The sequence below is a fragment of the Macaca mulatta genome, chromosome 11 (assembly GCF_049350105.2).
Source record: "Macaca mulatta isolate MMU2019108-1 chromosome 11, T2T-MMU8v2.0, whole genome shotgun sequence".
NCBI lineage: Eukaryota > Metazoa > Chordata > Mammalia > Primates > Cercopithecidae > Macaca > Macaca mulatta.
Window position 1 is genome coordinate 116,245,001 of NC_133416.1, and position 12,774 is coordinate 116,257,774.

The 12,774-nt window shown below is 44.4% G+C and overlaps 2 protein-coding genes across 7 annotated transcripts in view; both read left to right on the forward strand.

Moving 5' to 3' along the window:
• Window positions 1-9,308, forward strand: part of UNG (uracil DNA glycosylase) — a 22,747-nt gene extending 13,439 nt beyond the window's left edge. For 2 of the 5 annotated variants that reach the window (XR_013401340.1, XR_013401338.1), the window contains exon 6: window positions 8,033-9,308. Coding sequence is in view for 2 of the 5 variants with exons in the window: in XM_001104341.5 (XP_001104341.3) it covers window positions 8,121-8,261 (141 nt within the window). In the remaining 3 variants the exon portion in view is untranslated. Of the gene's footprint in view, window positions 1-8,012 lie in introns of all 5 variants that reach the window. The other 3 variants (XM_001104341.5, XM_015152724.3, XR_013401339.1) reach the window with 2 other exon arrangements.
• Window positions 9,309-9,504: 196 nt separating this feature from the next.
• The window catches only part of ACACB (acetyl-CoA carboxylase beta), a 170,154-nt gene continuing 166,884 nt past the window's right edge, over window positions 9,505-12,774 (forward strand). Inside the window, exons 1-2 of one of the 2 annotated variants that reach the window (XM_077954887.1) lie at window positions 9,505-9,791; window positions 11,296-11,612. The gene's annotated coding sequence lies outside the window, so the exon portion shown is untranslated. The remainder of the gene's footprint in view (window positions 9,792-11,295; window positions 11,613-12,774) is intronic. The other variant, XM_077954888.1, reaches the window with a different exon arrangement.

The window sequence follows — 12,774 nt, forward strand, 5'->3', positions numbered from 1 at the left end:
AGCCTGGGGCATTATCTTAAAACAAGTAGAAGCTGGAATGCCCATCACTGCAGAACACTGCAAAAGATGAGATTTAACACAGGCAGAAGGCTCTCCTGTTTGGTATGTAGCCCAGACAAAGTGAGAAAAGGTGTCCACGCATACATGTACATAAGCTAGACTCCCAAAGGAGGGAACATGTGTGACATCCATTTGCCAAATAGAGTTAGGTTCCAGTCCTCGAGGATTTAACTCCTCTTGTAAAAGATGAGGAATGTACCATTTGGCAAGTTGGGCATTGCTGAATAATAGCTTTAGCTTCTTTCCAGGTAATGCTGTATCTGCATTTGAGACCAGAGGCATTAACATGGGTAAACAGTGAAAGTGTCTGGCATTAGATATTGCAGTAGCAACAAGGCGATCAGCCGTTTGATTTCCTTCAGTCAAAGGTCTTGGAAGAGGTGTATGAGCCCTGATGTGAGTGATGTAAAAAGGGTGCGTTCTACTTCTAACTGCTGTTTGCAGTTGGGTAAATAAAGTCATCAGTTGTTCATCTGTATAAAATCGTAACTGAGAATTTTCAGTTAAGTGTGTGGAATGAACCACATATGAAGAATCAGAAATCACATTAATAGGCATATCAAAAACAGTCAATACCTCAGTTACAGCTACAAGCTCCGCTTTTTGAGCTGAAGTATAGGGCATCTGAAAAACTTCCCTTTTGAGCCAGAATAAGAAGTTTTACCATTACTAGACCCATCTGTAAAAACATTCTCAGCACCTTCAATTGGTTTAAATTTGTTATTTTAGGGAGAATCCAATTAGTTAATTAAAAAACTGAAGCAGCTTCATTTTAGGAAAATGATTATCGAGAATACCCACAAAGTCAGCTAAATGGCTTTGCCAACTAAGACTATTTATAAAAGCTTGCTGTATTTGTGCCTTCGTGAGAGGAACAATAATTTTTCCAGGATCATATCCATGTAATTTAACAATCTGAGTTCTCCCAATCCCTATCATAGTAGCGATTTGATCTAAATAAGGAGTTAGAGTCCGTGAATTAGTATGTGGAAGAAAAAGCCACTCTACTAAGTCCTCCTGTTCTTGGACAATAACACCAGAAGGTGAATGCTGAGTTGAAAAAATTAGCAAATCCAGAGTCTTCTCTGTATCTACTCTGACTGAGCTTTATGGACTTGCTTCTTAATCAGTTGTTAACTCTGCCTCCGCCTCCTTTGTTAATTGCTGAGGGCTAGTGAGACTAGGATTTCCTCTAAGGATAGGAAACAGATTACTCATGGCCTAGGTAGGAATGCCTAGAGCAGGTCGTATCCAATTAATATCCCCTAGTAATTTTTGAAAATCATTTAATGTTTTAAATTTATCCCTACATATGGTTACTTTCTGTGGCACAATGGTAGTGTCATTTACTAAGGTCCCCAAGTAGGAGTAAGGAGGAATAGTCTGAATTTTGTCAGGAGGTATAATTAAACCAGCGCGAGAAAGCCAGTTTTGCAAGTGATCTTGACATTGGAGTAATATTTCTCGAGTGGGGGCAGCACAAAGTATATCATCCATATAGTGAATAATGTAACACTGTGAAAATATTTTACGAGTAGGTTCAATTGCTTGCCCCACATAAGTCTGGCAAATAGACTGTTTAACATGCCCTGTGGCAACACTTTCCAATGATAAGCTTAGCTGGCCGCAGGTTGTTTACTGCAGGAATTGTAAATGCAAACCGTTCACAGTCTTGCTCAGCTAAAGGGATAGTAAAGAAACAGTCTTTTAAATCTATGACTAATAAAGGCCAATTTTTTGGAATTATAGCAGGAGAAGGCAATCCTGGCTGTAATGCTCCCATAGGTTGTACAACTGAATTGATGGCTTTTAAGTCAGTTAACATTCTCCATTTGCCTGATTTTTTCTTAATTACGAAAGCTAGAGAATTCCGCGGGGAAAATGTTGGAGCCATGAGCCCATTTTTCTAACTGTTCAGCAACTAATTTCTCTAAAGCCTCCAGTTTTTCTTTACTTAGCAGCCATTGTTCTATCCATATTGGCTTATCTGTTAACCATTTTAAAGGTATAGGTTCTGGAGGCTTAACAATTGCCACCATCAAAAATTATTTCCTAATCTTTGGCGGGAACTTTGTTTTTCCGCTTGAAGCGGCTCTTCCAAATCTTGCAGATTTTTTTCTAGTCCCATACCAAGGACATACCCCATGTGATGCATTGTATGCTGACTTTGAGGGCTATGTAATTGTTCTGGAATTAGAACTTGTGCTCCCCATTGTTGTAATAAATCTCTTCTCCATAAATTCATAGGTACAGAAGTTATAATTGGTTGAATAGCACCAGGTTGTCCGTCGGGCCCCTCACAATGCAAAATATAACTACTTTGATACACTTCAGCAGCTTTACCAACTCCAACTATGTTAAATTGAGCGGGTTGAATTGGCCACGTGGACGGCCAGTGCTGTAGAGAAATTATTGAAATGTCCGCTCCTGTATCTACCAAACCTTTAAATTTCTTTCCTTGAATAGTTATTTCCTAGGTAGGATGTTTATCAGTAATTTGACCCAATAAGCTGCTTTGCTTTATTTGTGCTTCCAAATCCTCCTGTTCGTTTAATTTCACTTTTTCCCATTCCCACATATGGCAAAATCAGGAGCTGTGCTGTGCGCTCTCCTGGCTGTGCTTTCCAGGGAACAGAAGTAGATATAACAATTTGAATTTCTCCGTTATAATCTGAATCAGTGACTCCTGTATGTATTTGTACGTCTTTTAAACTCAAACTAGACCTTCCTAAAAGTAATTCTGTTGTCCCTGCTGGCAAGGGTCCACAGACTCCTGTTGGGACCTTTTGCGGGGGTTCCCCAGGCAAAAGGCTCCCGGCTTTTGTGCAGTATAAATCTACTGCGGCACTACCGGCTGTGGCAGGGGACAGACATTGTACAGGGGTGAGGGAATAGCCTGAGCTGGAAATGCCTCGGTTTAGAGCGGGGCCCAGGACGGGCCCCTCGTGGCATTTCCCGAAATTGGGTTCCCTTCTTTATCAAACTTAGAATGACACTGACTAGCCCGGTGTTTTCCTTTTTTACATTTTGGACATATTTCAGGCTCAACAGTTTTCTTTTTTTCCCTATATGGCGGCCTGACTCCCTGATTTTATCTACATTCTTTTTTAGTATGACCATGCTTCCCAAGTTAAAACGAGCTCCAGGAAATGGAGTATTTCCTTTATCCACTGTCAGTCCTGCCATTGCCTGTGCCAACAAAGTGGCTTGATGCAGATTTTCTCCAATACCATCACAGGCCTTGATATAATCAACTAAATGTGCTTTCCCTCTGATAGGTCGCAGAGCAGCCTGGCAATTGGGATTCGCATTGTCGAAAGCTAATAACTGCAACACTATATCCTGAGCAGCCGAATCTGCAATCATCTTTTTAAGAGACTCCTGTAACCGAGCTATAAAATCAACATACGGTTCCCTTGGTCCCTGTTTTATTTTATTTTATTTTATTTTTTGAGACGGAGTCTTGCTCTGCCGCCCAGGCTGGAGTGCGGTGGCCGGATCTCAGCTCACTGCAAGCTCCGCCTCCCGGGTTCCCGCCATTCTCCTGCCTCAGCCTCCCGAGTAGCTGGGACTACAGGCGCCGCCACCACGCCCGGCTAGTTTTTTTTTTGTATTTTTTAGTAGAGATGGGGTTTCACCGTGTTAGCCAGGATGGTCTCGATCTCCTGACCTCGTGATCCGCCCGTCTCGGCCTCCCAAAGTGCTGGGATTACAGGCTTGAGCCACCACGCCCGGCCGGTCCCTGTTTTATAGCACTAAAGGAAGGGTATTGTTTCCCACCTGAAGTGATTTTTTTCCCAAGCTCTAATGCACACTCCCCTAAGCTGTTCTATGGCATCATCCTGCATGACCACTTGTGCATCTTAAACCAGCCCAGCCACCGACTCTCAAAAGTTGGTCTGCAGTTATATTAATTTGAGGTTGGGCCTGGGCATTGCAAGCAGTCTGAATGGAAGCTTCATCTGCCCACCAAGTTTTAAATTGTAAGAATTGAGCAGGAGTTAGACAAGCTCGAGTAAGAGCGTCCCAGTCAGTAGGAATCATCTGACTGGAAACAGCAACATTCTTTAACAGTCCCATTACAAAAGGAGAACCTGGTCCGTACTGATTTGTTGCTTGTTTTAATTCTTTGAGTAATTTAAAAGGAAAAGGCTCAAATGTAGCTATAATATTTCCCTGTTGATCTGGGGTGTGTATTCTAACAGGGAATTGCCAAGCCTCTAAATCACCCTCTCGTCTAGCTTGCTGAATTCTTGCCTGAATAGAACTATGAGTGGTCACTCGAGGAGCTGCTCGAACAGTCACTGGGGTGACTACTTTTCGCCCAGTGTCCTCCGGAAAAGAAAGATCTGGAGGGTCATTTTCTTCAAAATAATAATGAGGGGGTGCAGAAGGGTAGGAATGAACCGTTCCTTCCTTTGCCGCTTTAGCTTTAGCTGGCAAATAAACATGCTCTGTAACCTCTTCTGTTACTTCGCTATACTCTCCTTCCTCCTCCTCATTAGTGTGAAAAAGTTCCAAGGTGGAACGAACCAGACCAAATAACTGTCCCATTGTTACCCTGATGCTTCCGAGCTCCCCTTCTTGCCACGGGGATTGCTTTAAGAGTACTCGGGTGTCCTCCAGCTAGTTTTCCATTCCAACCATCGCTCTGGCAACCCTTTGACCTGGATACGAGCCCGCACGAATGGACGCCATTTGCCGAGACCAGCTCGGTTGGGGAGACCCTAACCCAGCGGTGCTAGAGGAATTAAAAACACACTGAAATATAGAGGTGTGAAGTGGGAAATCGGGTCTCACAGCCTTCAGAGCTGGGAGCCCCGAACACTGATTTACCCACATATTTATTAACAGCAAACCAGTCATTAGCAGTGTTTCTATAGATATTAAATTAACTAAAAGTATCTCTTATGGGAGATGAAGGGATGGACTGAATTAAATGAATAGGTTGGGTTAGTTAACTGCAGCAGGAACACTCCCTGAAGACACAGATCGCTCATGCTATTGTTTGTGGCTTAAGAATGCCTTTAAGCGGTTTTCCGCCCTGGGCAGGCCAGGTGTTCCTTGCCCTCATTCCAGTAAACCCACAACCTTCCAGCTTGTGTGTTAGGGCCATTATGGACATATCACAGTGCTGCAGAGATTTTGTTTATGGCCAATTTTGGGACGAGTTTATGGCCAGATTTTGTGGGGCTTGCTCCCAACAATTTTTACTGCATCTTTTCTATGTTTATACAGACAAATGCCTACCATTGTGTCACAACTGCCTACAGTATTCAGTACAGTAATGTGCTGCACAGGTTTGTAGACCAGGAGCAATAAGCTACACCATATAGCCTAGGTGCATAGTAGTAGGTTATCCCATTTGGGTTTGTAAAGACGCCCTATGGTGGACGGATAGCAGTGAAATTGCCTAACACACTTCTCAGAATGCATCCCTGACATTAGGTGATGTATGATTATTGCTTTTTTTTCTTTTGAGACAGGGTCTAGCTCTGTCTCAAATCTGCCAGGCTGGAATGCACTGACTCGATCTCAGCTCACTGTGGCCTCAACCTCCCAGGCTCAAGCAATCCTCCCACATTAGCCTTCTGAGTAGCCGGGACCACAAGCGTGAGCCACCACACCTGGCTAATTTTTGTATTTTTTTGTAGAGACAGGGTTTCACCATGTTACCCAGGCTGGTCTTGAACTCCAGGGCTTAAATGATCCTCCTGCTTCAGCCTCCCAAAATGCTGGGATTACAGGCATGAGCTACCACACCTGGCCACTGACTATCCTTTTTTTTTTTTTGAGACAGAGTTTCACTCTTGTTGCCCAGGCTGAAGTGCAATGGCACCATCTCAGCTCACCGCAACCTCCGCCTCCCGGGTTCAAGCGATTCTCCTGCCTCAGCCTCCTGAGTAGCTGGGATTAGAGGCATGTGCCACCACGCCCAGCTAATTTTGTATTTTTAGTAGAGACGGTGTTTCTTCGTGTTGGTCAGGCTGGTGTTGAACTCCTGACCTCAGGTGATCCACCCACCTCAGCCTCCCAAAGTGCTGAGATTACAGGTGTGAGCCACCACGCCCAGCTGACTATTCCATTTTTGTGGCAAGATTTCTTTTTTTTTTTTTTTAATTCTTAGGAGCTGTAAGACTGTTCAGAGAGTTCAGAAAGACAGAAAGTGGAAAGTAAATGGCTTCCACTATTTCTTTCTCTTAAAGGAACTACTTAATACAATGTCTTGGGTATTTTTCTAAAGTTTTTTAAAAATGAAATTATTTTGTATTTTGTTCACTTGATAAATTTTGGAGGTCATCTCATCAGTATATTTATCTTCTACATGTTTTTCTAGGAGTCATGTGGTGTTACATTGTAAGAACTTTAGAAAAATATATTTAGCCAGTTTTATAACATTGAATTGTATACTAGGTTTTAGCTGACATAAGCAGTGTGTTAGTGAGTCCCTATATATGTTCCTATTTGTGTAGGTACAACTGGTCCCTGGCTTATGAAGTTTGACTTGATTTTTTTCAACTTTACAATGGTGTATAACCATACTTTGAGCACTCACACTTTTTTTCTTTCTTTAAGAGACAAGGTCTCTTGGCTGGGAGCAGTGGGTCACGCCTGTAATCCCAACACTTTGAGAGGCCAAGGTGGCAGATCACTTGAGCTCAGTGGTTTGAGAACAGCCTGGGCAACGTAGTAAGACCCTGTCTCTAAAAAACAAAAAATTAGCCTGGTGTGGTGGCATGCGCCTGTGGTCCTAGCTACTCAGGAGGCTGAGGTGGGAGAGTCACTTGAGCCTGGGAGGTGGAGGCTACAGTGAGCCGCGATCATGCCACTATACTCTATCCTGGGTGACAGAGTGAGACCCCATCTCAAAAAAAAAAAAAAAAACAGATCTTGCTCTTGCTCTGTCACCCAGGTTGGAGTGCAGTGGCACGATTATAGCTCCTTGCAGCCTCAAACTCCTGGGCTCAAGTGATCCTCCCACCTCAGTCTCCTGTGTAGCTAGAACTACAGGTGTGTGCCATCACACTTGGCTAACTTTTCAATTTTTTTGTAGAGATGGGGTCTCGCTATGTTGCCTCAGTTGGTTGTAAACTCCTGGCCCCATGCAGTCCTACCTTGGCACAGGGATTATAGGTGTGAGCCACCATGACTGGCCCCATCTATTTTTCACTTTCAGCACAGTGTTCAATGAGTTACATGAGGTACTAAACACTTCATTGTTAAAGAAGCTTTGTTTTGCCCAACTGTAGGCTAATGTAGGTGTTCTGAGCATGTTTAAGGTAGGGTAGGTTAAGCTATGATGTTCAGCAGATTATATGTCATAAACATATCTTCAACTTAGGATATTTTCTACTTAGGATGCGTTTTCCAAGATGTTAACCCAATCCATTGTGTTAATAAGTTGAGTTTATCTGTGTGTGTGTATGCATCATGGTGTCCTTTAGCAAATACAGTCTTAGCAGTGGAAATTGCTGGCTGTGTGATAAGGGCACTTGAAAATTGCATAGATAATCACGAATTTGAAGGCAGAGGGTGGTCCTCTTTGCATCTCAGAGCCTAGCAAAGGTAGGGAGTTGCTCAACAAATGGACTAATGTTCTAATGCAAATGCTGAATGCTCCACTTTGGAAGGGAGAGAATTTAGAGGGCAAAGGGGAATTGCACAGGGTCTTAAAGTGCAACAGCCACAGTCCTTCCTTCCTTTAAAAAAAAAAAAGTCCCACCAGGTGCGTTGGCTCACGCCTGTAATCCCAGCACTTTGGGAGGCCAAGGCGAGCGGATCACGAGGTCAAGAGATCAAGACCATCCTGGCCAACCTGGTGAAACCCCATCTCTACTAAAAATACAAAAATGAGCTGGGTGTGGTGGCACGTGCCTGTAGTCCCAGCTACTTGGGAGGCTGAGGCAGGAGAATCGCTTGAACCTGGGAGGCAGAGGTTGCAGTGAGCCCAGATCACGCCACTGCACTCCAGCCTGGGGACAGAGCAAGACTCCGTCTCAAAAAAAAGAATTTCTTTTAAAGTTCCAAATCTGCCACCTTTTATTCTTGATCTTTTTCAGAAGCGGCACCATGTACTACAGACGGCTCATCCCTCCCCTTTGTCAGTGTATAGAGGGTTCTTTGGATGTAGACACTTTTCAAAGACTAATGAGCTGCTGCAGAAGTCTGGCAAGAAGCCCATCGACTGGAAGGAGCTGTGATCATCGGCTGAGGGTGGCCTTTGAGAAGCTGCTGTTAACGTATTTGTCAGTTACGAAGTTCCACTGAAAATTTTCTTATTAATTCTTAAGTACTCTGCATAAGGGGGAAAAGCTTCCAGAAAACAGCCACAAACCAGGCTGTCCAGGAATGGCAGCTGTATCCAGCCACAAACAGCAAAGGCTACCCTTTGACCAAATGTCTTTCTCTGCAACATGGCTTTGGCCTAAAATACGCAAACTTTTCAGAAGACAGATGAGGTCAAATACTCAGTTGGCTGTCTCTATCTCCCTTGCCTTTATGGCGAAAGCGGGGAGATGTCCACCTTTCAGGCACAGCCCTAGTTTGGCGGCTGCTGCTCCTTGGTTTTGCCTGGTTAGACTTTCAGTGACAGATGTTGGGGTGTTTTTGCTTAGAAAGGTCCCCTTGTCTCAGCCCTGCAGGGCAGGCATGCCAGTTTCTGCCAGTTCCACTGCCCCCTTGATCTTTGAAGGAGTCCCCTTGATCTTTGAAGGATCTTTGAAGCATAAGGATGTTTTGCAGCTTTCCAGAATCTGGCCCAGAAATTAGGGCTCAATTTGCTGATTGTAGTAGAGGTTAAGATTGCTGTGAGCTTTATCAGATAAGGGGCCAAGAGAAGTAAACTGGGTCTTGTTATTCCTTGGGCGTTGGTGGAATAAGCAGTGGAATTTGAACAAGGAAGAGGAGAAAAGGGAATTTTGTCTTTATGGGTTAGGGATGATTTTCTCCTAGGGCTATCTCCAGGTGGGGTTTTTAAGGCAGCACAGACTGCCAAGTGCTGTTGTTTTAAGCGACTGAAATCACTTTGGGATATTTTTTTCTACAACACTGGAAAGTTTTAGTTTTTTAAAAAGTACTCATGCAGATATATATATATATATATTTTTTTTCCCAATCCTTTTTTTAAGAGACAGTCTTTATTGGGTCTGCACCTCCGTCTTTGACCTTGTTAGCAATGCTGTTTATGCTGTTAGTCGGGTTAGAGTTGGCCCTACGCGAGGTTTGTTAATAAAAGTTTGTTAAAAGTTTGTTTTGTGCAAGTGTCCTTTGTGGGTCCGGGCCGGGGCATCCATGGACGTCCTTGGGCTGCCCTTGTCCTTGGCGCCTCCCAGTCTCCCCATAGCAACTATTGTCTGCAGGAGGGGCCGCCCTTGCCCCTCCTCCCCGCCCTGCGGCTCAGTGGAGCCGCCCAACCTTCCGCTGGCTGCAGTGAGCCCTGGGCCCAACCCCCGCCCTGGAGCAGGGCTCCAACTCTGAGCACCGTGGAGCGCCGGCTGCGGTCAGTGGAGACCCCAGAGGGGTAACTTCCGTCCTGAAGAAAGCATTTCTTCGGGGAACATGGCGTGCCTGTCGTGGCTACGTTCTGCCAAGCCCTGTGACGATCGAGGGGAGCCTCCTGCATCCCCCCCTCAACCCGTATTTCTAGACTCCGAGACATCTGGAACTCGGAAGTGAGGCCAGGGCTCCAGGACGACTCCCTGATGACGCACTGGCCCGCAGCCCAGGCTCAGGTAGTGGGGGCTGCCAGGATGACCTGCGGGGTCCCCCAGTGTCCGAAGAAAGAAGCCACAAGTGTGCTTTTTTTTTTTTTTTCTTTTTCTTTCTTTTTTTTTTTTTTAAAGGGAGTCTCGCTCTGTCGCTCAGGCTGGAGTACAGTGGCGTGATCTCGGCTCACGGCAACCTCTGCCTGCTGGGGTGAAGCGATCCTCCCACCTCCACCTCCCAAGTTGCTAGGATTACAAGCATGCACCACCACGCCCGGCTAATTTTTGTACTTTTAGTAGAGATGCTTCTAACTAAACGGGCAAGAAATAATTCAGCCAGCCAGAACCTCAAGACTAGCAAATGCATTTCTTAAAAGGGCAGGGAGGGGAGACCCGATTTGTGCTTGAAAATACTGCTTCCTTTTCTTATCTTTGTAGGGAAGGGTTTATCATTCTTCATTTTGTGGTCAACAAGCAGGCTTTCACGGGAGGAGCATGCATGGTGGGATCTTCCTCTAAACAACAGTGGACTCCTTTATTCAAGGGAGAAGGGATGATTGTTCTACACCAGTTAGCTGTTCACACTTCTCTCTCTCCCGGAGCACTGCCGGTAGAGGGGAGCAGTGAGCTCCAAGTTTGCAGAAATAATTCAAAACACAATTACTTGGGTTTCAAATATATATACATAAAGTTCTATATAATATATACAAAAGTTCTATATATATATTCAATATATATGTATGTATATTGAACTTTAGTCATGTGACACTAAACAAAACAGAGCAGCTTAAGTGGTCCATGACCCTCCAAAAATTTAATTACTGATTGTTTAGAAACCAGGCAACTCGGCCAGGTGTGGTGACTCACGCCTGTAATCCCAGCAGTTTGGGTGGCTGAGATGGGCGGATCACCCGAGGTCAGGAGTTCAAGCCTGACCAACATGGAAAAACCCCGTCTCCACTAAAAATACAAAATTAGCCAGGCATGGTGGCATGTGCCTGTAATCCCAACTACTTGGGAGACTGAGGCAGGAGAATCTCTTGAACCCAGGAGATTGCGCCATTGCACCCCAGACTGGGCAACAAGAGCACAAGAGTGAAACTCCATCTCAAAAACAAAACAAAACAAAACAAAAACAAAAAAAAACAGGCTACTCATTTTGATGAACTCTTCGCTATGTGGTAGTTGCTTTTTTTACATGTCAAGTCTGCTATGTTCCTGCACTCAGTATGCAAAGATGCATAAAAGGCAGTCTTAGCCTTTTAGGTGAGGGGTTGGCAAATTTTCTGTGAAGGGTCAGATGGTAAATATTTGAGGGTTGGCAGTTACCCGTTCTCCGTGGGAACTGCTCAACAACTCACTGCAGAGAAAGCGGCCATGGGCAAAATGTACAGGAACGGGTGAGGCTGTGTTCCAATAAAACTTTATTATTTATGGACACTGAAATTTGTGTTTAATATGATTTTCATGTGTCATGAAATCTTTTTTTTTTTTCTCCTAAGCATTTAACAAATGTGAAAACCACTCCTAGCTTGAGAGCTATCGGAAAACAGGCATCTGGAGCCATAGTCTGCAGACCCTCGTGTGCACCCACTGTCAGTGCGGTGGGAACAAAAAGCAACGGCTGGGACAGCCCAGGAAAGAAGAAATTTCCCACTGGAGGGAATGTCTCAGTAGATATTGAACTTCCCAGGCCACAAAGAGGAACAAGAGCACTCAACAGTGAGGAGCTGGCCTCTGCAAAGCCAGGAGCCGCATGCTGGATATGGAGCTGGAAGGTTCCACGTGGCAAGGTTTGGGAGGCTTCTGAGAACCTGGCCTAACGATTGCTGTTGCCTCCCTTTTCAGGTGAGTTAGGGAGATCTCTGAAAGCTTTCGGAATTGGTAACACAAGGAAGTCATTTATTAGCAAATGTACTGGAAACGTCCAGTTATAAAATAATTAATTGTGTGAAAGTCACTGCCTGCTTTTGATCTGTGTCCAGCAGGGCAAGGTCAGGGACTGTAAATTGTTTGCATTTTTTACAGATAGACTTTAGCATGTTGCCAGTATGCTTGTATTATTAGATAATATATCTCTCTGTTAAAATTCACTTTCTGCTTCAGTTTTCTCCTTATATAAAAGTCTTAGCAAAGGTGTTTGGTGGAGAAGCAAAGTTTTTGGTGTATGCGTGTGGTGTTGGCTTTTCATCCTTGCCAAACCTTCAAGATTTACAAGGAAAAACAGGTTGCAGGGAGGTGCTCTGGGTTACTTTGAAAAGACCCCATGTGCTGACTTGTGCTGACTCAAGCTGAGGAAAGCTAGAACATTCCTCTGCTGGAAATGGCCTCCTTATTAACAGTCCTTCTGACACTGTAATTTGGGTCTGATAACAGAAAGTTCCTTTGTAGTTTAACTCAGTGGGAACTTTTTTTTTTTTTTTTTTGAGATGGAGTCTCACTCTGTGGCTTAGTATGGAGTGCAGTGACTCAGTCATGGCTCACTGCAGCCTCAACTTCCTGGGCTCAGGTGATCCTCCTGCCTCAGCCTCCTGAGCATCTGGGACCACGGGTGTGCACCACCATACCTGGCTAAGTTTTTAATAGAAATGGGGTCTTGCTATGTTGCCCAGGCTAGGGAACCAATTTTTAAGTTTTTGAAATATGCTTGGAAATATAAATATTAGTGAGCAGAGCAGACCAGGAGATCAATAATTTTTGTTCTCTGCTTCTTAGTTGTGCATATAGTATGTTCTTTTGTCTCTCTTAATGATGTTTGGGGTGAGGGTGTGGGAGAGGAAGGTAGGGAGGCTTCCAACAAGAAGCTAGTGCTCCTCCAGCCTAGAGAAACTAAAACATACAAAAGCCAGACTCCATCCCTGGAAATTCTGATTTAATTGGTAGAGGAAGGCATCTGAATTCTCATAGAGGGTCTGGTTTGCAGCAGAACTGGTGATTTCTTTCCAGGTGCCTTGTTTTGTTAGACCACTTAATAATTTTTTTGGGGCCAGGCACAGTGGCTCACACCTGT